The 22200-nt window shown below is 35.8% G+C and overlaps 2 protein-coding genes across 2 annotated transcripts; both read left to right on the top strand.

The window, feature by feature from the left end:
- Window positions 1–773: 773 nt before the first annotated feature.
- Window positions 774–2538, top strand: LOC135628503 (flocculation protein FLO11-like). Its single transcript, XM_065135192.1, has one exon. The coding sequence runs from the start codon at window positions 1132–1134 to the stop codon at window positions 2182–2184; it is 1053 nt and encodes a 350-aa protein (XP_064991264.1). The 5' UTR covers window positions 774–1131; the 3' UTR covers window positions 2185–2538.
- Window positions 2539–16016: 13478 nt separating this feature from the next.
- On the top strand, window positions 16017–21643 carry LOC103979206 (putative pumilio homolog 7, chloroplastic). The gene is made up of 5 exons (XM_009395270.3): window positions 16017–17518; window positions 17663–17825; window positions 19913–20076; window positions 20992–21250; window positions 21319–21643. Exons 1-5 carry the CDS (start codon window positions 16155–16157, stop codon window positions 21424–21426), a joined length of 2058 nt encoding a protein of 685 aa, XP_009393545.2. The 5' UTR covers window positions 16017–16154; the 3' UTR covers window positions 21427–21643.
- The last annotated feature ends 557 nt before the right edge of the window (window positions 21644–22200 follow it).

Here is a 22200-nt window from a genome sequence, read left to right as displayed (position 1 = left end):
AAAATCCATAACAGGTGTTGTGCATCATCTCAAATGTCACCAATTGACATATATTATCACTTTGGGTGGTGCTTGTTATCTCATCTTATCTTGGTCTGTTGATTAATTAATAATTATGATGTCTCGAGTTTTGAACAAAACTTTTTACTAATTCTACAATTAAATTTCATGATTTGTAGTTAGCACAAATCTAAGCCTAAAGCCACACTTGTTTAGGCCAAAACATAGCTAAGCTACACAAGCCAGTAATTTTGTTTTAGATATGGAAAATCTTAGAATAAATTTTGAGTCTAGGAAAATAATATGTCCCTGGGAGCTCATATAACTCTATCAAGACCTTCTTCTCCATATTACTTCTCTGCTATAATACAGATTTAGATGCCATACTGATGTATATTAGATATTACTTCTCCTCAATACGACAAGAATCTAAATGCTTCTTTGGTATGTACATAATCTTCTAATGCTTTCTAATCAGCAGCAAAACAGATACTGAAAGAAAGAAAGAAAAGAAAAGTCCAAGTGAGAGGTGGAAGATGACCTAAATTATACAGCAAGTACTAGATGTTGTGCTTGGGATTTAGTTTCATTGGCATCATCTGTTAATTGCGTTGTGTAGCATATACCTCTCTCTCTCTCTCTCTCTCTCTCTCTCTCTCTCTCTCTCTTCCCTCCGTGCATGTGTGGCTGCACCTATCCGGAAACACTTGGTTGGCCCACCTCTTCTGAAATCTCTGGAGGATCTTTTTAGTGGAACTGTGAGCTGAATCTGTCTTCTCTTTTGGATAGAAGGTCTCTCTCCCACTCTGCTCTCTCCTCTCTTTGGCTTTCTACCCCCCAAGGCAAAATCATTAAGCCATGTCCTGCCCATGAGAGATCCATGGAAAGACACGGAAAGTGGAACAAAGAACAAGGTGAAAGGTGATCGAAAGAGTGGTCTCTCTTCTCTATCCATCCATGATTTCCAAGATCAGGTATTATCGAACCTCTTCTTTAGCACTGTAAGCTAATACAACTCCAGTATTGGCTTCATCAGAGCATCCTCTTAAAGCCACTGCCTTTGACTCCTATCTCTTCTTCTTCTTCGTCACTCCTATATCTTCCCTTTCTTTGCTTGTATACTATCGAAACATGGATTCAACTAACAGCGGGAGCATCCAGTCTTCAAACACCGGTGAGAACGAAGAGTACGACTCTCGAGGTGAGTCCATCTCCTCCTTCAACCTCCCACCACCACATCCATCACCGTCACCAACAACTGCTACTACTTTCCAACACGAACGCCCTTCATCCTCCTTCATCTTTGATCCACTATCCCCGTACCTCACCTCCTTCCCCTTCCCACCTCCGGAGTCCAATTCTCTCAGCCTCGACTCTACATGGCTTAAAAGAATCCAACCATATTCCGCTTGCACCACCCTGGGCGCCATGACGGCCACTCGCTCCTCAGTATCATCATCAGCGAGTCCCTCCTCGGTGCAACCACCCGCGCAAGCTGATCGCTCTTCCGCCGCCCCACGAGGCGCCAAGAAGCGGTCGAGGGCGTCGAGGCGAGCCCCGACCACTGTCCTCACCACAGACACTTCCAACTTCCGCGCGATGGTGCAACAGTTCACTGGCCTACCGACACCGCCCTTCACTTCCTCCCACTTTCCCCGCCCTCGGCTTGACCTCTACAACATGGGGGCCGCCGCGATTCCCCCTTATCTCCTTAGGCCCTCTGCCCAAAAAATCCCATCTGCTTCCTTCCTTCCCATGACTACTACTTCCACCTCTTCCGCTTCACTTCTTGATCATGCTATTGCTTCTATTTCTGGGAACACCATTGTCAGCATAAACATGCCCATTAGAACTACTGAAACAAGTTCTCCAATTGGTGCTACTCCAAGCTCCACCGAGAAGTGCCAATTGTCACTCTTCGGTGCTCAGTATCCAAGCACACTCGACATGCAAAGCGCAAATTTTATCTCCCAACCCCTTCTCCAATCTCAGACCGCTCCCGAGTACAACTCACACTCCTTGGGCTACGCCTTTGGAGGCCTCGGGAGCCTGCTCGCCACCGAAGGCATGAACTTGAGCCATGATACCGATGTTCTATCCGGTTGGGCTAATGAATCAGGACAGGAGAATGCGGAACCAGCTCGATCAAAGACAATCATCAGAAACTACGGCAATCCGAGATAGCTGAACCCATGCAGGAAAGAGATCTGCAAGCGTCGCCAGCGGATTCGTAGATTCTTTCCCTAGGTGTTCCAGTTCGCAATATGTGTAGAGCAAGTGTCAGCAAAAAGAAGGTGAAGTGCCTCATCCATCATCATCATCGTCAGTGCATGGTAACCATATATATCAATCAACACACTTTCTTCCTAATCCGAACATGGTTTCTCGTCCTCGTTTTGCTCACTGTGATTCTGAAAGAGCTCTGCTCACTCAAATCTGGATCAAGCTAGGGTTATCCCCAAACTCCTGGGTTTACTGTGAACCCTGGGAAACTGGCTTCATTTAAGACGAACTGCAATGTTGTTTGAGATGTTTTCAGTATTCTCGTCATGTTTCAGATTTTTCGGATATTTTCCATGCCTCGGAACACGAACTGCAGATTCACCAAAATTAAGGGTTTGGTTATCCACCAAAATGAGCTCAACATATTGATCTATGACAGCTTCCCCGTAAGATGAATCCCTAACCAATAACAATCGGAATGCACACAAGCTGTCATGCGTTATAGATCCTCGAACTTACAACCAGATATGATTAAGATTCATGATCAAATGTAAATAATCGATGCCATTAACAAAACCAGTGATGTATGTAATGATAAACAAAATTAAGAACGAGATTTAGCTCCCTCTATCTCTCTCTCCTTCTCTCTCATTCTAAGCAAGACGACGAAATTTTCTACATAAAGTAGGGAGCTGCAAGATATCAGTGTCAGCTAAAATTTGGGGTTGAGATTCTACACTATATATCTCTTTTCTCTATAACGATTTGCACGCCCTTTGGACGTGGAAGACAAAAGCATTGTACGTAAAGAGTATTTGTATGTAACCATGCAGTCACGTACCACGCTGAATGCCTCTCCTCCCTCTATAAAGCATTCTGGGATATCATTTATAATCCACCACAGAATCAAAACAATTCTTTTCTATGAAACTCGATGATGCCGTCAGTAAAGTCGCACTGAATTTGACACAGAATTTGAAGAGCTCATCGATGCATCTCTGTTCGTGTCGTTTACTCATGAAGCACACCATCGTGCAGAAGGAAATCCAAGATAATGTATTGGCCGAGGAGGGAAAGTTCGAAAACGCTTTCTCAGGGCTCATAAATGGCTTGTTGATTCTCGAAAAGCCTGGGCATGGAATTTAGGCTTTTGAGAGGCGAGAGACATGTGACCCAACCTATGGAATCATGGTGGCCCATGCCGCAAGAAGAATTTGGTCTCGAGCAATGATGGTGTTCCCCTTCCATTTGGGGAGCAAATGAAAGCAGCGTACATGTGGGGCTTAAATAAGAGGGATGGAAACCCAACCCTCTTCTTCCTTCCTTCTCAACGAAAAGGACTGCAATCTCCAGACCTTAAGCATCCTATGGAGAAGGATTTAACTATCATCAGCATCAGTTGGGTCATTCATTGGCTATTACTTGCAGGGGTACCAAAGGATGGAACAGAAGAATCATGTACATTTCTTTGTTTCTTGTGCACTTTGAGCGAAAATAAAGATGCATAAGCAAAAAGATGACAAGTTGAAATCATGAGTGCATGAATAGTAGTGGGAGCGACAGATGGAGACTTGCGCTCCAGCAGCATTATTAGTTTATTGTAGCTATATTAGATTCTAGCTGACACTCTATTAGAACTCTAATGGAGGTTTCAAGACCATATACTGGGGATGACTAGTTGCTGATTTATCGTTCCATTTAGAGGTCAATTCCGTAGATGAAACATGACATGCTGATTTAGGCTAATAGATCGCTATGAGCTCAGAGAGAAGAGTAGGATGGGTTGATACGATGGTAGGAGAGAGAGCAAAATACTATGGTGTGAAGTGAAAACTTAAATCGATAAAGAATATGGTCAAATCACTAAATATTGAATTAGGTCGAATAATATATGATGATTTATATTATTTTTTTATGATTTTTTTTAGATTTTTATTTGATGTTTCTTTTTCTCTTATATCCTAAATATTCCTATCCCCTTCTAATATAATAATTTTGAACCATATCTTAAGAATTGATTGAACTAATCCAACTTGATGAACTGATCTATCTATTGTAATAAGGATAACTTGGGAAATAGATTAAACTATACTATAATCATTTAATCTTATAGATAGGTCCATGGTGTGGACATGAACTATTTTATTGAGAGGAGAGAAAGGTTTTTAAGATATTAGAAGAAAATAAAAATACCAAATGAAAGTTATGATAAATTTATAGTTGAGGATCTGATTCATACTGGATTTAATTCATGACTTAATAAATTTATAATTAAGGATGTACAATGATTAACTTGTGAACAATGAACAAGAAATATTTTTCATACAAAAAGCCAATATTCAAATATTCAAAAGTTATTTCTTTAACTATTACTCTGTCAAACAGACAAAACAAAGTGTGGAGAAATTTATTTCCATTTTATTGGCCTCTAACCAAATAAAGGGAATTGAATTTTCACTTTTTAAGAACCTGACATTTACTTTAACACCCAATGCACCTATTAACTTTGATAAAGACTCGTTGAAAGTATTGGCTATACTTCGGCTGAGACTATCTGCAACAGGAAAACTCCCCTAGAATCCTCCTTATAACTCTACCACCTCCATGACTCTCCACCAGGCCTAGCTTCTCCACGTCAAGTTATACATATCAAGAAGTTGCATCCTCTAATTGAATTATTTGTCATGTTTGCATTCACTGTTAATGGTTACAAACAATAATAGTTTAGTATCCAGGATTTACGGACATGTTGTCTAACAAGTCAACGAGTAATGAGATTAATTGAGAATGCCTTATGGTACATGTTGTCTAACATGTTAATGAGTAATCAGATTAATTGAGAATGCTTTGTATGCTCAAACGTCTATATAAGGTAATGTAGGAGAAGAATCATTAGATTTTATGGTCCTTTATAATTGGATAATATATATATAATATAAGTAATTAGATTCTAATGACATTGATCAATAGAAAAGAAATCAACTTAAGGTAGGATTCCTTAAGATAATCTTGATGGGAGGAACTCTCCTAATTAATTATCCTAGATCCTCTGCTCTCATCTATAAATAGACAAGACATCTAGGCGCTAAACAAAATGAACGAAGATTATAGTTGAAGGATTAAAGTCTCTCTCAACTCTTCTCTAAGATTATGTCTTTGTATATCAAACAAAACAAAGATTTTTTTCAGATGACATCAAAAGTTACGCATCGTTAAACAAGATCTAATTATTTGATTTCAATCACAACATAAAATATTATTTCTATATTTAATACAATATATTATAAATTTTATGCTTACAAGAACAACTTGATATCAAATATAAAACATAAAGAATCAATAATAAAACTAAAAATTTAGAAAATAAAAAATACACCATTTATATGATCCAAAACTTCTTATATATATCCATGAAGAAAAAAAAAATCAAATTATTCATCATATGATAATAATAAAATTATATCTTGTATTAACCATACACCACCTCATATTTTTCCTAACTTTTGTAGGTGTATTAGAGAAAAACCTTGAAAGTAGTTAAATGTTCTCTCTCTCTTTCCCACACCATAGCGTATGGTGTTATGCAACCAAGACTTGATGTCCAATAATTTATTTTCATTCCCGAATTCGTTTCTCTCCAAATAATCTATTTTCCCAAACAATTTTGCTGCCAATAAGACATTGGTGTATTACTCATTTAACCCACGTATTGCATGCTCATCTTTAATATGCTCTGAGAACGTAGTCAGTCTCCCCCACCCACTACAAAACAAGTTCTTTCGTAATTCGTTTTACTTCATTTTCAGCTGGAGGTTAAACGAGTCTTTTAAGCTGAACCTATTCAAACCCAAAGCAACTTTCTCTGAGAGTAAACAAAATAGTGTTACCATTTTTCCTTGCTAAGCCACTGATAAATTATGCTTTCTTATGACTCTGGCTATTGACTGCTCTACTTTGATGTCGAAAAGTATTCACTAGGTTGGATGATGATGATGATGATGCAAACAACCTAGGAATCATGGCCGTCCAAGTCTAATGCAGGTAGGTCTCCACTCTAGTGGGGCAGTATTTGATGTTGTTAAGGTCAACAACATCTTAAGACAAATAATGGCACCTATCCTGAATAAGAAAAAGGCTAGATGCTTCTACTAAAGAAAAACACCAGCTAAAGACAGAAAGCTATTTATCCCTAGATGTTCTATAGGGGGCCCTTTTAGGTGTCACTCATGATGACCTTACCATCAAAGCATCTCCCCCCCTCATGTGTTATGATGTCTTCTGGCTTGACAACAATGTTTGTGCAATCATGAAACAAGCAATGGGTCGGATCCGACGACAATGCATAGTGACACAGGCAGTAAAGCATGTATTAACCCTTGTTCTTGCTTCTGTAAATAATAGTTGCAAACTAATAGAACCTAATGAACTCAGAGAGCATAAAGAAAATAACAAGTTTGATTAACAAGCAAACCTTTGCCATTTTGTATTACAGATAATTCCATTTCTGTACAGAATATTGAGAAACAAAGAGTACTAACCAATGGTTGATGAGTGGGCATTGCCTTAACAGCAGAAGAGATGATAAGAAAATAATATATTGTGATAGGTGAGGCACAATAAAATTAAGACAAAATTGGTTTTATTGAAAGCAATGTGAAAATTTTGACCGTCATACCTGTGAAAAAAGAAATATATTAATGTGACTATTTACATTGAACAGAAGGAGATGTTGTACATAACTAAGAGTGCTCCTTAGAAGATCAATAAATAGTTACGTTACGAGCATTCAGATGTTTAGACGAGATGAATATAATAGGATATGTATAGAGAATTTAAGTTCATCCAAATAATAATCGACAATGATGAAAATGGGTGTTACGTCTTCAAAGTTAAGTTCATTTAAAAAATACATATCATAGCTAAAAAGCAAAAAATTTAACTGAGTCATCTAAATTCTTCGACCAAAGGTATGTATCACTTGTTTTACTTAGGAACGAAAAACATTAAGATAAAGTACCTAAAATTAAAAACCTGGTCATGGCCTCCTTGCTTTCGTCTTTCTCTCCCTTGTTTGGGACTTGATTTGGGATAAATCATTAGATCTGAATCCATTATCACATGGAGAGATCTTTTACTAAAATCCATAATCTCCGGATCAATGCAACAAAAACCTAAAATCCATGGTTTATATTGTATCCCATGAAACATCCCTATCAAACGTCACATATTACTATATTATTTTTCTTCTTCACATTGATTATATTTTACTTGATACTTGATTGACTGATTTAAGATTGTAATTCCCAATGGCACATCACTAACGCATATGATTCATTAGCATCATCTTCTTTCCTCACTAATAGCACATTGAAAAAATCAAGGCAATTGTAGAAACTTAAACTCGGAGAAATCAATAGAAAGGGAATCGATTTAATTCTTCATCATTCTTCACCTCCATCATGGTTTAATGGAGCTGAAAAATACACGATTAAAACCTGTATAGAGATCGTATTACGAAATCTTACCTTGCTGACGATTGCATCGTTGAGTGTCACCGCACATATCTTGAGCATGGCAATGGCAAGGAACGGCAACTACATTGGCAACCGCAAACCATGGCAAAGAGAACTTTAGTGTGCACAAAGACCATCAATTGTCAAATCTCCAACGACTATTCAAGTCTAAACTCACCGGAGATGAAAGATAATACAGTAAAGTTTATAGGTAACTCAGCTCATAGCTCGTAAGTTCAACCCATAATAAGTTTTAATTATCCACAGCCCACTTTAGTCTAAACTTCAAGTCTAAACTTATCGAAGATTAAACAAAATATATTAAAAGATTACTTAGGAAGATTTTGGATATTGTGTATTAATTCTTGTATCCTAATTATTCTATTGTGATTGTTGTTTGGATTTTAGAAAAAGATTTTGATATTTATATATTTATTATTTTTATCGTAAATTTTTTTTTTATTTGCTCCGTGATTTTTGTCATTTACGTTCGAGAGGAATTTTCACGTAAATCTTGATGTTCTATTTGATTATAATTTTTATTTAATTCTGTTACGTGTTACGATCTGTTTGTATTTGTTTGTATATAAAATTCATTCATCCGTTTCTCCTAACAAACTCAACCAATGCAAGTCAGTTTTTCTCTACATGAATCTTACCTAAGACCTTGCTACAACACCGGTTCAAAGATCATCACCAATAATTACAACAATGATCTAAAACTCAAATTTCTAGATATTGCTGTTTCCTTAGGTCGAAGCAGAGATCCAGGAATTCAACATAAATGTGTTTCTTTTAATGTACTAACCCTAGAAAATCTTTCCATGAAATAACCATTAGAAATTAATAGTGGAACAGAAATTACAACTTGCTATCAATTGATTAAAGAATACAACTAATGAATACAAAAGAAATGCATAAGAACATCAATTTAGTTTCCGGCCCAACTACTAAGTGCTGGAAAACGAGACGATACTTGCAGCTCCTGTCATCCAAAAAGCCCATCATCTACTCCAACCATCTAGATGACCCAATATATCACTTGGAATCTTTGATCTAAGAACTTACCACATTTATGTTTCTTAAACTTTATGGCATCGATCGCCGGAATGACCGATCCCCAGTTTCCGAGATTATTAATTGCTACAGGCAAAAAATTTCTTTTGGTATCGTTTCGTTTTATTTGTTAATTGTTATACCTACCCATGCTGCTCCGTTGGTAAAGCATCACATTCAAGAATATTACATTAAATATAACATATCAAACTCCATTCAATATAATAATAAACAAGAGGAGCGGAACCGTTCAATAACCGTTCTCATAAGTTTATCATTCATTATCATTCATTTTTAGAGAAGGTAATCGTTCTCATTAAGTTCACCATTTATTATCATTAATTTTTTTATTTATTATAGTTTAAATGTTTTTAATTTTTTTATTCATTATGAATATAATCATTATTATTAAATATTTTATTTTATTATCATTCAAATTTTTTATTATGATTCAAATGTTATAAATTTAAATTAATTTTTAAACGTTACGAATTTAGTGATAATAAATATTCTTGATGGGAGAACAACTATATAAATGAGGGTTCTGGTCCTTGGCTCTATCTCTCTAAGTCTTAAAGATTTTCTATACCATCTAAAATGAGTGTTTTGAGTAAAAAAAAAAAAAACCCAAAATACTAAGAGAAACTATTGCTGAAATTCTCGACAACAATGGTTGAAGGTACACAAATTTTATTTTCGCATTAATTTCCTTGTGTTTGATAGTTTAGAAATATATTTTGGTCTTAAATTTTCTTACATTTGGTATCGATTAACCTTTGCCTAGAAAAAAGTTCTCATTTTTATACCATGAATATTGCTTGATTTCAATTTCTGAAAATTTTTGATACTTTTGGTGTTGAAAATCATGATGATATAAATTTTTTGATATTTTTAGTGAAATAAAACATTCATTATAAGTAAAATGCTTATATTATGTATGAAAATTTGGCTATATTAATTCATACTTATGGATCTTTTATTATATGTATATAATTAATTAGGATAAAATATCATATTATTTTCATAATTTACCCATAGGGATTATGAATTGGAATATAATTTTATATTTTTTCCTAATTAATTATATGAGTATAATAAAAGATCACATGAGAGAATAATTATTATATTAAATATAATTAGTCATAATATTATGTCTAATTCTCTTATTTTAACTTTATATATAATTTTAATTGATTAAGGATGTTATGACTAATCCTTAATTAATTAAAATTATATAATCACTAGATATTTTGAATATAGAAAATTGACTCATAAGTATACATTAATATAACCAAATATTCATACATAAGCATTTTATCGATAATAAATATTAAAAATTTTATATCTTCATGATTTTCAATACCAAATGTATTAAAAAGTTTAAGAATAATCATGGTTGTGATACCAAATATAAGAAAATTTAAGATTAAAATATTTTATTGTGTACCTCTAGTCATTATTGTCGAAAATTTCAACAATAGTTTATTTTAGTATCTTTGCACTTCTAGCTCAGAACTCTTACTTTAGATGATGTAGGAAATTCTCAAGACTTAAAAGAGCCGATGGACCAAAACCTTTATTTATATAGATGTTCTCCCATCAAGAACATTTATTATCGTGAACTTCGTAAAGTTTAAGAATTAATTCAAATTTATAACATTTGGATCGAAGAATTTTAATAATAATAATAAATAAAATATTTAATGATAACGGTTACGATGAATGATAAATTAAAATATTTAAACTATAATAAATAAAAAAAATTGATGATAATGAATGATGAACTTAATCGGAACGGTTACATTCTCTAAAAATTAATGATAATGGATAAGTAGCGAGTAATTTAAATTATTAAGCTAAATGTATAGACTAAGTGGAAGAATATAACCGTTCTCATTAAATTTCTCATCTATTATTATTAATTTTTAGAGAATGTAACTGTTCTCATTAAATTCATCATTCATTATCATCAATTTCTTCATTTATTATAGTTTAAATATTTTAATTTTTCATTTGAATATAATTATTATTATTAAATATTTTATTTATTATCATTAAAATTCTTCATTATGATTCAAATATTATAAATTTGAATTAATTCTTAAATGTTACGAATTTGATAATGAGATAACATCTATATAAATGAGGGTTTAGGTTCGTAAGCTTTATCTCTTTATCAAGTTAAAGATTTTTTACATCATTTAAAGTGAGAGTTCTGAGTTCGAAAAGTACCAAAATACTAAAAGAAATTATTATTGAAATTTTTTAGAATAATTTTCTTATTAATTTTTGTTTAGAAATATATTGTGATCTTAAATTTTCTTACAACAAGAAGAAAAAATTAATGATGAAATCGAAAAGTATCATCCTCACAGCCGTCATCGATGTGATTATGACTAGTTTCGCCATCAGCCGAAGCGGCGGAGTTGAGCCGGAGACGGGTATGCGGACGGCGGAGAGGAGGATGACCAAGACGCGGGCGATGGCAATCGGAGTTTCAAATCCGCTCGAACAAGTCGCGGGAACCCAAAGGTTTGAGATTCGGCTCGAATTGTCTACAAGATCTGCCTCAGGAGATACATGGAGGGTCGGAACACACCCCTCGACCGCCGGAACGAGCAGAAGACTGATCCGTTCGTTGCCGCCTCCGTCCTCAACTTATTAATCGCCACGTGGCTAAGAGGATCACACGGAGTCTGCTGCATTCGCCTCCGTCCTCAACTTATTTATCGCCACGTGGCATCTAAAAGTTTTCTACCACCAAACCTGCGGGACCCACTTCGCATTACCAATAGGTGCTGCCGTTATGATATCATAAGTTTTCTTACACTTATTTTGAGCGAAAGATGTCGGCATAGAAAGGAAAGCTTTGTATTTATTTATTTTTGATTTTTTTTTTTTCAAAACATGTTGGAACAAAAATATATAGTTCTGCTTTTGGGGGTTTGGTGTTCAATTTCCTCCGTCCGATACTGATTCGTCGGCGGTGATTGGTTTTTGAATTTCCATTCTATTCAGACTTACCCATTCCAACATATTTTGAAAAATATTCAAAAAAATAAATACAAAGCTTTTCTTTCTATGCCGACATCTTTCACTCAAATTAAGCGTTAGAAAACTTATAATATCATTATGGAAAGCACTTATTTGTAATACGAACTGGGGCCCGTAGGCACGTGAGAGGGTAAGGACTGGGTGGACAAGGCGCCAGTAGAGTTGCCATTTCCAGACACCGTCGCGGTGGTCCACAATTCAAATTCCTAAAAGAAGATAACCGCCTACGCCAATCTCTATTACCACGTAGCTGGAAATAACGACCGCGGTGGTGTCGTCACTTCCCTTGAACCTAACCGCCGATCTAATATAAAATACCACCAATATCGATTCTCGAATCGACTATGTGACTAGCATTGTCTGAGGCGAAGGTAACCCAATGCTGAATCCCTCCTCTCGCTCCGTTCAACTCTTTCTACCGGTTAATGAAGAAACAGAAAGAAAGAGGGAGAGAGAGAGAGAGAGAGGCGATGGAGAGGAGCACTCCGACGAGAAAGCCGAGCAGCTCGATGGAGGGTCTGCTGAAGTGGATGGAGGGGCCGCCCCCGGATCCTGAGGCGCTGCCTTCCCGCCGATTGCACCAGGTATGTCTCGCCTCCCATGGGGAATGCGGTGTTTGCTTTGCGGTCGCCGACAGCGACCCTAAAGAGGTGACGCTGTTATCATAGAGGATTGATTCCTAGAGTTTGGGTCTTTCTTGCTGAAAGGATTCTTGTAGAATTAAAAGGCTTATTGCCTTTTGAAAGTAATTTTAAGGTCAAACTATTACATATCTTAAATGTATTCACAAAAGTGCAGATTTTGGGATATCATTGTAGCAATTATGTGTAATGAATGATATCTGAACTAAAAATTTTACCTCAGATTGACCAGTTGAATCCGAGTCGAAATTGATCGGAGTTAACGGACATAAAATTGAACACCACTTTAACCCAGTGGCTTTATATATATATATATATATGTCTCATCCCACACTTTCAGATTTTAGCAACATGAGACTATAATTTAATTCTTTCTTATTCTTCTGATGATTTACATTTATATTACCATGACTAAGTATATATGATTATGGAGAAACAATTATAGCTTAATAATTACTTGTCTCAGTTCCCTAATCTGAAGAATAGATCGCAAAACAATTGCTATTTCTTTTATTATCCCCTCTTTGCTTAATGCAATCATTTTTTTTCTTGGAACGGGTACATGCAAAAATAATTGTGGGACTAATAATGTGCTTGTTCCTCTGAACAAACAAACAATAATTGAAATTAGCCAGATCTTGTTCAGTTTTGATGAAACTGTTTTTCCCTAAACAGCCAGCCTCACTTGCTGAGGCAGCTAAGCAGCAAGAACTAAAGTGGGTCCTTGCAGAGAACAAATTGAAGAAGAAGTCATTTGATGATTCAATGAACTAATTGGGTGACATCTTAGCTCCTCTCTTCCGAGGCTGTCAGACGCATGGAATTTGGAAATGAATGACAAAGCCCTCAGAAGAACCACTCCAAGTGAGTTTAAATTTGTTCACTTCTTCTCTATGCTACTCCACAGACAAGATGATGTATATAAATCTAGCTTGTTATCTGCAAGCCCTATGGCTGGTTTTTAATATCTAATTCGGCAATGATTTGGTAAAATTCAGACTTACAAGACTATATGAATGAAGTTCCTTTTAAATCCATCTACTTCCAAAAGTGTCTTTGGGTGCATCAATTATTTATTTGTTGATTTATGGTTATAAGACTTGCATAGGAAGTGAGTTCCAAGATGGTTAGTGTATGTAAGATCAGGAACTAGATAGCATTGGTGGTTGTTCCTATGTGCATCAATGTCTTTCACATGTTCATATTTAGTTTCTAGATCTGTTTTTTTTTTCATGGAAACTATTGCTTCAAGATAATAATAACTTATCCTGTCATTTCATTTGTTTCTCTGCTGCATATAAAATCCTCAACCTTTATGTTAATAATCTGATTCACCCTCTTGATCTCATGAACTAGATAATATAGTCAACCTTTTACTTGCTTATGGATGTCCCATCCTTGTTTACAATTGTATCGATTGTATCAGTCCCTTCATTTCTGCCGAGAGCTAGATTGGTTCCTCTTTGCTTGCTATTTTGAGATTCAATAATAGTTTGTATATGCTTGGCTCAACTTTTGCAACTACACTGCAATCCTATCCTTTTTCCATTAGTATTTTTGGATTTCTACGAAGAGAAACCTTGAAGAACAAGGAATTCAAGCATAAAAATAATTTATGTGCAAGAAAAAACCCTTTAAAATTAGAGTTTGATTACTCTATAAAATTCTCATGTATCCTTAAATCTTGACGAGAAGAGGATGTGAGAAAATACTATCCATCTTAATAAGGATAGGATGTGAGAAAATATATCCGAATACTTTTAAAATTTCTCTCTAGTAAATCTAAGAGAATAAAAAAAATTCTATGGGATTTATGTAAGAGAGTGTTCAAAAAGATTTTTATTGCATTCGCTATTGTTTCAATCTATGTTTTTGTTATTGATCGTCGGGGATATTCTATATTTTCTCCTCATATTTAGAATGTCTCGTAGACTTAAGATATATTTGATTAGTTTATTGGTCAACCTGATAGGCTTGTGATGGGTGTCATCAATCCCTTGTTTGGTGGGGAACCTGTGGTCAAAACATCTAAGAAACTTTATGCCCGTGAAATGGCAGAATTAACCGGTGATGACATCTTCAAAGCTGATGCAACAGCAGACTTGGTAGAAAGCAAAGCTAAATGAGATCACTGGTAGTGATATCTTTGTCTCTAGTTTGACTCAACGGTGGCTTCATGACCTTTCTTAGTGTTGAAAGTTTCTTACCATGACTGCTCCAGGTAACTTTTATGTGCCTGCTGTAATTTACCTTTGAATTATCTCTCTCATTGTGACTATCTAGCTTGACAAATGATTGCAATAATCCTTTTGTTTTATACAATGATTTTGATTGGTGTTCCTAATATGATGGTTATAAGCAGGATTTTGTATTGCATGTGTTCAAGGTGAAAGGATGTGCAAGTGAAATTGGCTTTCTCAAATGTGATCACTAAATTGTAGAATGCAGGCTGAAATAATTTAAAGACAAGCTTTTAATTAGTTGGAATAGCAAAGCAGCACATGAAAACATTTCATATGGGTCTTAAAATTAGTATATAGTGTCACCATGGACAAGAATGAAAAAGACTGCAAGGTTTAATTAAATTGAGCAACAATTATTAATCCACTTCAATTTCTTTTGTTTAGCACATCATATATAATATACATCATGCAGTAAAATAATTAGCAATGTATAGTTAGTCTAATAAAATTAATAACCTACAATCTAGTTGCTATATAGTAACATGTACAAGCAAAGATTAGCATCAAACGTATGACAATAAATCACAGATTTTGGTCCAAACTATTGAGGTTGATGATTTGCAAGTTAAACAATCAAATCGCTTGTGAAGAATAATTACTTTAGCAAACTAATCCTTAAGAAATAAAAGAATTATTTCTTTTTTTACATAAAGAAACAATAAATTAAGCATAATTAATACATGATAAATACAAAGTAGCAACCAAGCATGATGACTAAAGGAGATTAATTCATGATTCACCATTAAGAAGTTGCACACCCACACTTGATTGGTCCATGCAGTTCGGTTCGAGTTAAGCCCATAGGTAAAATTTAAATTTAAAAGGTTAAAATATCAAATTAAATTAACAAGAAAAAAAAAAGATGCTAAGAACAGAAATATCTCAACTAATACCCGATATTTTGGCATTTCAGCTATGAGAATCTCCGGAAAATATCTCGGGCATATCCGACGATCTTTTCCCCATAAGAGCGAGTCTGAATATAACCATCCACCCGCCATATACTCCTCATAAGTAGGAGTAGAAAGCTAGCGGTGATCTCACCTCATCTACAAGAAACAAAAACATCTTTCTTCTCCTCTTAAGTCCCCCACAAAAAATCAAAAACAGACAACAAAAAACAAAAAAACAAAAGCAAGCTTATACAGCACAGAGTGTATCCGTGTACGCAAATGGTGTACATCATATAACCGCACGCCTGCCCGCTCGACGCAATGCCATCTATCTTAACCCTCCCCATATCTATATATAAAGCCCATATAAAACCCCCTCTGCTGTGCGCTCTCCAAATCCTAATGCAATCCCTCATCCCCAATCACAGCCCAAATCGTCTCTTCCGATCCACCTTCGATCGCTGGAGTCACCCTTTTGCCCTTTGCAACCCTTCTTGTTGATCGATTTTGGTGGATTTGCGAGCTCAGGAGATGCTGGAGGAGGAGGAGAGGAAAGAAGGCATGAGGATGGGGAAGCAGGAAGACAGGGAGATTGAGATGTTGTTGAACGAGATCCCCCGTGCGACGTCTCCCCATCTTTATCATCATCGCCTCTTCGCTTGCGGAGGCGACGGCGACATGCACGCTCGCCATGGCATGTGCCTTGGGATTCGTGATGTCGATGGGTACGGGTGTTGGTGCGGGAGTGGGCATGGCCATGGCCATGGCGGCGGCCATGCATGCCTCCTCCCGCCGCCGCACCCTCCTTCGGAGGGGTCGTCGTCGTCCTCGTCGGGGTCCGGCTTACTCTCAGGCAGGCTCTCCCCGACCGTCGATGAACAGACGCAGCAGCGGTTGCCCTCTGCCGCGAAGGATCGGATGCTAGTAGAACTTGGCTTGCTCGACAAGCTTAACGATATTCATCTGGGGACCGATCCGAGAGCACCAAATGGTCTTCCGCCGATGCCGGCATCGATGGAAGAGAACATCCCGACCTACCCGTCTCTGTTCCAGACTAAGTATCGAGATGATTATAGCGCGTATGGTCACTCCCTTAATCCAAACCCTCTGTTGTTTGATGTAGATAAGAACCGATACCTATCTCAATTGCAGCAGCATTGCCCCGTAGAGGCAAACTTAGTCGAGCCATGGCTCGAGAGCTTCCCTTATGGATCAACAGGGCTGGGTGCTGATGGAGCCCTTGGAAGAGATTCTCACTATAGGGGGAGTTTTGCTGGGGGCTTGGCTTCCTCTATGAATCGATCTTATCCCATTTCTGATATTTTCATGCAATCGGGAAAGATAAGAATGGATTGCAATTGGGATGGGAACGCATTGGCTGCCTCAAGATTGCCTCACAATTTTCTGGTATCAAATGGACGACCTCAATCTGTGAGAATCCAGAGAAACATTGAGGCTGTTGGATCTGAGGGCAGTTTGGTTATACAGGACAAGTTGCCCCATCACATGAGGAACCAATGGAATCATCTCCTTAGGGAAAATAAAGTATCAAAGTTTGATGAAGAGTTGAATGCACAAAGGATCCCTGTGAAGCTTCCAACATTTCCACTGAAGTATGATAACTTGATGGGCTTCAAAGGACGTACCTATTATATCGCAAAGGACCAGCATGGGTGTCGGTCCTTGCAACGGAAGCTTGATGAAGGGAAGCATCAGGTTGATATGATTTTTGATGGGGTTATCGAGCATGTTGTAGAGCTCATGATGGATCCCTTTGGGAATTATCTCATGCAGAAGCTATTGGAAGTATGCAGTGAAGAACAACTGATGCAGATGCTCTTCGTGTTGAAGGAAGATCCAACTAACCTTGTCAGGATCTCCCTAAACATTCATGGGTGAGTGGTGGCTTAAATTTTTAAGGCCTTTTATTTCATTTTAAAACTTAAGCAAACCCTTTGGTTCCTGTAATAAGTGGTTCTTCTAAGACTTAAATGTTTGAGGTCCTTTGTCGGATAACATTATTTGGATACATTTCTCAGGACAAGATCTGTGCAGAAGTTAATAGAGACACTCAAAACGAGGCAGCAAATTGCACTGGTTATATCAGCCATGCAACATGGGATTCTAGATCTCATCAAGGACTTAAATGGCAGTCATGTGCTTCAACGTTGCTTAGAATCTTTTAAACCTGAAGATAACAAGGTACTGGTTTCTTAGTTAAGCAAAATAGTTACTGATGATTGACTTCAGTAATTTTCAGATCGGAATGATGTTAAACTAATTAGTTAACCTTTAAACTTGACATTATAATTTGTTTATTCCATCTCTGAGAATTTGTTTACTTGTAGTAGCAGATGAAGTTAACCTTTCAACTTCATCTGCTACTACAGGTAAACAAGTCTTGTTATTGAATGTGAGCTGACATCACCTTCAAGTGGAGCAACCAGAGAGCTCTGTTAATTGATATCATGCACCATTGTTGATTCTATCTTCTGCTTTTAGACAATGCCACCATCTTATGTTCAATGTGCAGCGAGTTAACAGACGAATTAACATCTTTCTTTTCAGATACCTGTTCGTTCTTTATAGTCCCAATTATAACTGTCCAAATTTATGCAATTAGATACTACTGCCTTTTTGCATTGATATGTTTGAAAATTTGGCCTATGACCTTTGTCAAGCTTGCGTCAATAAAATTCTTGCCACTGAACTTCTACTGGCAATTATCTGAGCATCATGGCAAGAAGAACCAAAAAGTAGTTTCATGTGCCTCCTGGCATGTATTTATTATTTATGCTTCAGATACATCAATTTAGTAGTTTCATTTAGTTTCGTGTTGAGTATTATACGGTTTGTATGTGTACATTTTTCAAGTTTAAATACTTAGAAAAGGCAAGGTTTGATTATTTAGATATGATTATTGCAAGTCAAGATATGACTTTTCTACTGATGGAAATTTGATTGTTACTATTTATTGAAACTGTTCATTAATTTCTTTGTCATATAGTAGTTACCGGCATGTTAGGTAGTAATTTGGAGTAACATCAAGCAGATGTTACTTTGATCGTTGTTTAAGTTCTGAGATCAACATATACCACAAAAATGGACTTAATAACTTTAAGATATAAGTAAAATCGAGTTGCTTCATAAACTAAATATAACAAAGAACATGATGTAATGATGAAAATAACAGAATGGCAAACAAATAATCAGTCTTGGTTTATCAATTTTGCTTGTTTCTGTTGTAAAACGTACGTATTTGGATTGTACTTTTATCACTCTCTGGGAATATGACATTATTATTTATCCACGTCAATCTAAAAGACCTATAGTGGTATAGACAATCAAATGTAATATCCCCAGTGAGTGGTCTCATGTAATTATGCTGACCAACTATACTGTCCTATGGATCTAAGAAGAACTAATAATAGCCAGATGTGGAAAGCTTGAGAAAAACTGCTTGTTACTGTCGCAAGCAGTATTCTTTATAGAAGTGATTGACATCAATATATTCTGTTTATGCGTGATATACATTAAGCGTGTATAACTGGTTAGCTTGTCATTATTGAATCTTGATATGAGTCATTTTAAATTTCTTGTTACTTGGAGTGGGATCTTTTGATGAATTGTCATTATTTAGTGATTTTAGGATAGTTATAGGATCCTATTTTATAAAGTCATTTTGAATTTCATGTTCCCTTGGAGTGGGAATCTATTAATGTATTTGTATCATTGTCTTTAGTGGATTTTAGGTAGGATCCTATTTTATGTTGTGTTAGTGCTATGAAGTCTTACTCTCTATATGTTGGCTTCAAGTTATTTGTGTCAGTTTTAAGTTTCCAAAAAGGCTTTTTGTAATGAATTTTGTGAAATCATGATTTCCTTTTATGAAATATTAGTTTTGCCCTGTATGGTAGCTTATCTTAGTTCGGATTTGGATAGTTGGCTCTAGATTATTTATTCTTAAAGGGACATACAATCAATGGATAATTGTATTACAATAACAATAAAGCCGTAAAGTCCCAACTATTTAGGTTTGGCTAGATTGATCTTTCAGTTGATAATCATATCATTTGGTAAATAAAGTTGAAATTGCAGTTGGCTGATGACCATGGTGCATGCCCACTTTGATTTAATCTCTGTTATTTTCTATTTGTCATTTGCTATCTCCGCAATTAGCAGAAGCAACAAACTTTGTTTCATATGCTCCCAGATTATCTGCCTTTGCCATTGTGTTATCATTTATTACCTTGTGATTTATTAACTTTGAATGGTTTATTATATGACAGTTCATCTTTGATGCTGCTGCAAAGCATTGTGTTGATATTGCAACTCATCGACATGGATGTTGTGTGTTGCAAAAATGTATAGCGTCTTCTATTGGAGAAGATAAAGCAAAGTTGGTTTCAGAAATATCGGCTAATGGCTATGAACTTGCTCGTGATCCTTTCGGGTAAATATTCTTGTTTCAAAACTATGGTTTCTATTTTTATTTGAAACATATAAAATCCATGTCAAACTGATGTTTCAAATGTTAGTTGGATTAGTATGTATTGAACAGTACTTTGTGGGCCTGATAAAGTGCTAATATTGGAACATGTAGCACAGAACTCGTCAGTATTTGTTTATAGTTATCTTTTTCTCAATCAATACCTGTGGTATAGATTGATATGCTGTAGAGCATACTGGTAATGTACCCATGTCAATACCGATATCAAACCAAGATTTTAAGTCCTGTGTTAAACTATATTAGCATCTAAGTTTTGTAGAAATTTATATATCTTCTTATTTGATTGTTTCTTTCCCCATAAGAACAAAGTACTGGAAAGAATCCAGTTCAGTATTTATTTTGGTCTCTATTTGATACTTTTCCATGGTTACATGATATTTTCTAGGTTATAGATCAGTTGTATGAGGTGTCTATTAGCAGCATGCAGTTTATTACTTGTTTGTTAAAAGTCCAAAAGACTATTAAATGCTATTTATAATGTGTATTCTTAGATTGATTAATATGGTTTTTGGCAAGCACTAGTTTTTGAGAATTGAGGTCTATAAATTTATCATATGGTAAATTTACACTGGAACATTGTCATTGATTTCTGAACTTGTTCTGTATCATAGAAATTTGTACTTTTGTATAGCCTAAACAATAAGCTGGACAGGCTGAGGGGTAGGTGGAGTTGTTCCTGGGTTTCAAGATCTTTTATAATTTCACATTATTCTTCAACACTAATTTCAGGAAACAATTTTTCTCAATCCACAATTGCTTTTAGATTGTTGTTTTGTTTTGTCTTCACTTTTTTTGTTTGTTCAGTCTTACTTTGCAATGCAACCCTAAACGTATGAGAATATCTCTATTCTGTCGCAGAAATTATGTCGTCCAGTATATTGTTGACCTGAATAACCCTTTAGCAAGTGCAAAGTTGGTATCACAATTTGAAGGGAAGTATGTACAGCTCTCTGTTCAGAAATTTAGCAGTAACGTGGTGGAGAAATGCTTGAGGGTTTTTGGTGAAGATGCTCGAGCCACTATAATAACTGAATTGCTTTCGGTCTCTCATTTTGAGCAATTACTGCAGGACCCTTATGCGAACTATGTCATCCGATCTGCACTTGAAAATTCCAAGGTTTTATGTCTAACCAATTCAATAGTAGTTGTGGCCCTTCAGTTCCTAATCGTCTCTTACCGATGCAGGGTTCTCTCTATGCTGCACTAGAAGAAGCCATCCTTCCTCATGAAGTGATGCTGAGAACCAACCCTTACAGCAAGCGAATCTTTTCACGATTACGACTGAAAAAGTGATGTAGATTTGGGACTCTTTAGAAACTGTTGTTGTCTTGAGTAGTATCACTTTTCATGGAGCTGCCTTTGTAGGAGTGGAGTTTCTTATTTATCAAGTTGCATGAGTTGTAAAAATAAGCAGTTTTACTTCCAAATGCTTTTCGCTGTAATATTCTGCCATGATTTTGTTCAAGATTGAATCACCCTTTGCTGCTGGTGATTGTATAGTTTAGAGACATGCTTTTGACCTTCCGTTAATGAGATTAATAGGAGATTTTTCGTTTTTTTAAATGATCATCATTACTTTATATATATATCTAGTAAATAGGAATCGTATGTTGAATGACAAAAAAAAAAAATATTTGAAACTGTGGTTGATGCAGATTTTGTCTTCTAAGCTGTTACCTGCAAAACCATCTTAGAGCATGTCTTAGCACCACAATTATGGTTGAATATAATAATTGTATAGACAATGTGTTTGATTATAACCAAAATGCAGTCTTGATAATTCTCTGTAATTATTTCTCTGATAGCATAATATATTGGTTCATTATGCATTAAGAACTCTAGGAACTTTTAACAGCAAAATTGCATCTTATAAGTCCTTTTTGTTGACCAACACTTGACCTGTAAACTAAGGAAAAACATATTTTGTCGTCATTTGGCATATCTATTAATCTATATATATAATGCGTATATTAGCACGAAACCGATCGATTTGTAGTAGTTTCGATACAGGTTCGGGTGTGACTTGTAATGGAATTCGGATCGGTTTGATTGCTTATTGATGAGAGT

This window comes from Musa acuminata, chromosome BXJ1-3, assembly GCF_036884655.1.
Source record: "Musa acuminata AAA Group cultivar baxijiao chromosome BXJ1-3, Cavendish_Baxijiao_AAA, whole genome shotgun sequence".
In the NCBI taxonomy this organism is placed as follows: Eukaryota; Viridiplantae; Streptophyta; class Magnoliopsida; order Zingiberales; family Musaceae; genus Musa; species Musa acuminata.
The sequence above is the reverse complement of the archived record's forward strand: the minus strand, read 5'-3'. Positions and strand labels throughout refer to the sequence as shown.

Bases quoted from the DNA above. Each gene is read 5' to 3' on its own strand.
- LOC135628503 (XM_065135192.1), top strand. From the start codon at position 1,132: ATGGATTCAACTAACAGCGGGAGCATCCAGTCTTCAAACACCGGTGAG.
- LOC103979206 (XM_009395270.3), top strand. From the start codon at position 16,155: ATGCTGGAGGAGGAGGAGAGGAAAGAAGGCATGAGGATGGGGAAGCAG. The intron at 17,826-19,912 runs GTACTGGTTTCT...ATTATATGACAG, and splicing joins TTAAACCTGAAGATAACAAG to TTCATCTTTGATGCTGCTGC. The intron at 20,077-20,991 runs GTAAATATTCTT...ATTCTGTCGCAG, and splicing joins CTTGCTCGTGATCCTTTCGG to AAATTATGTCGTCCAGTATA.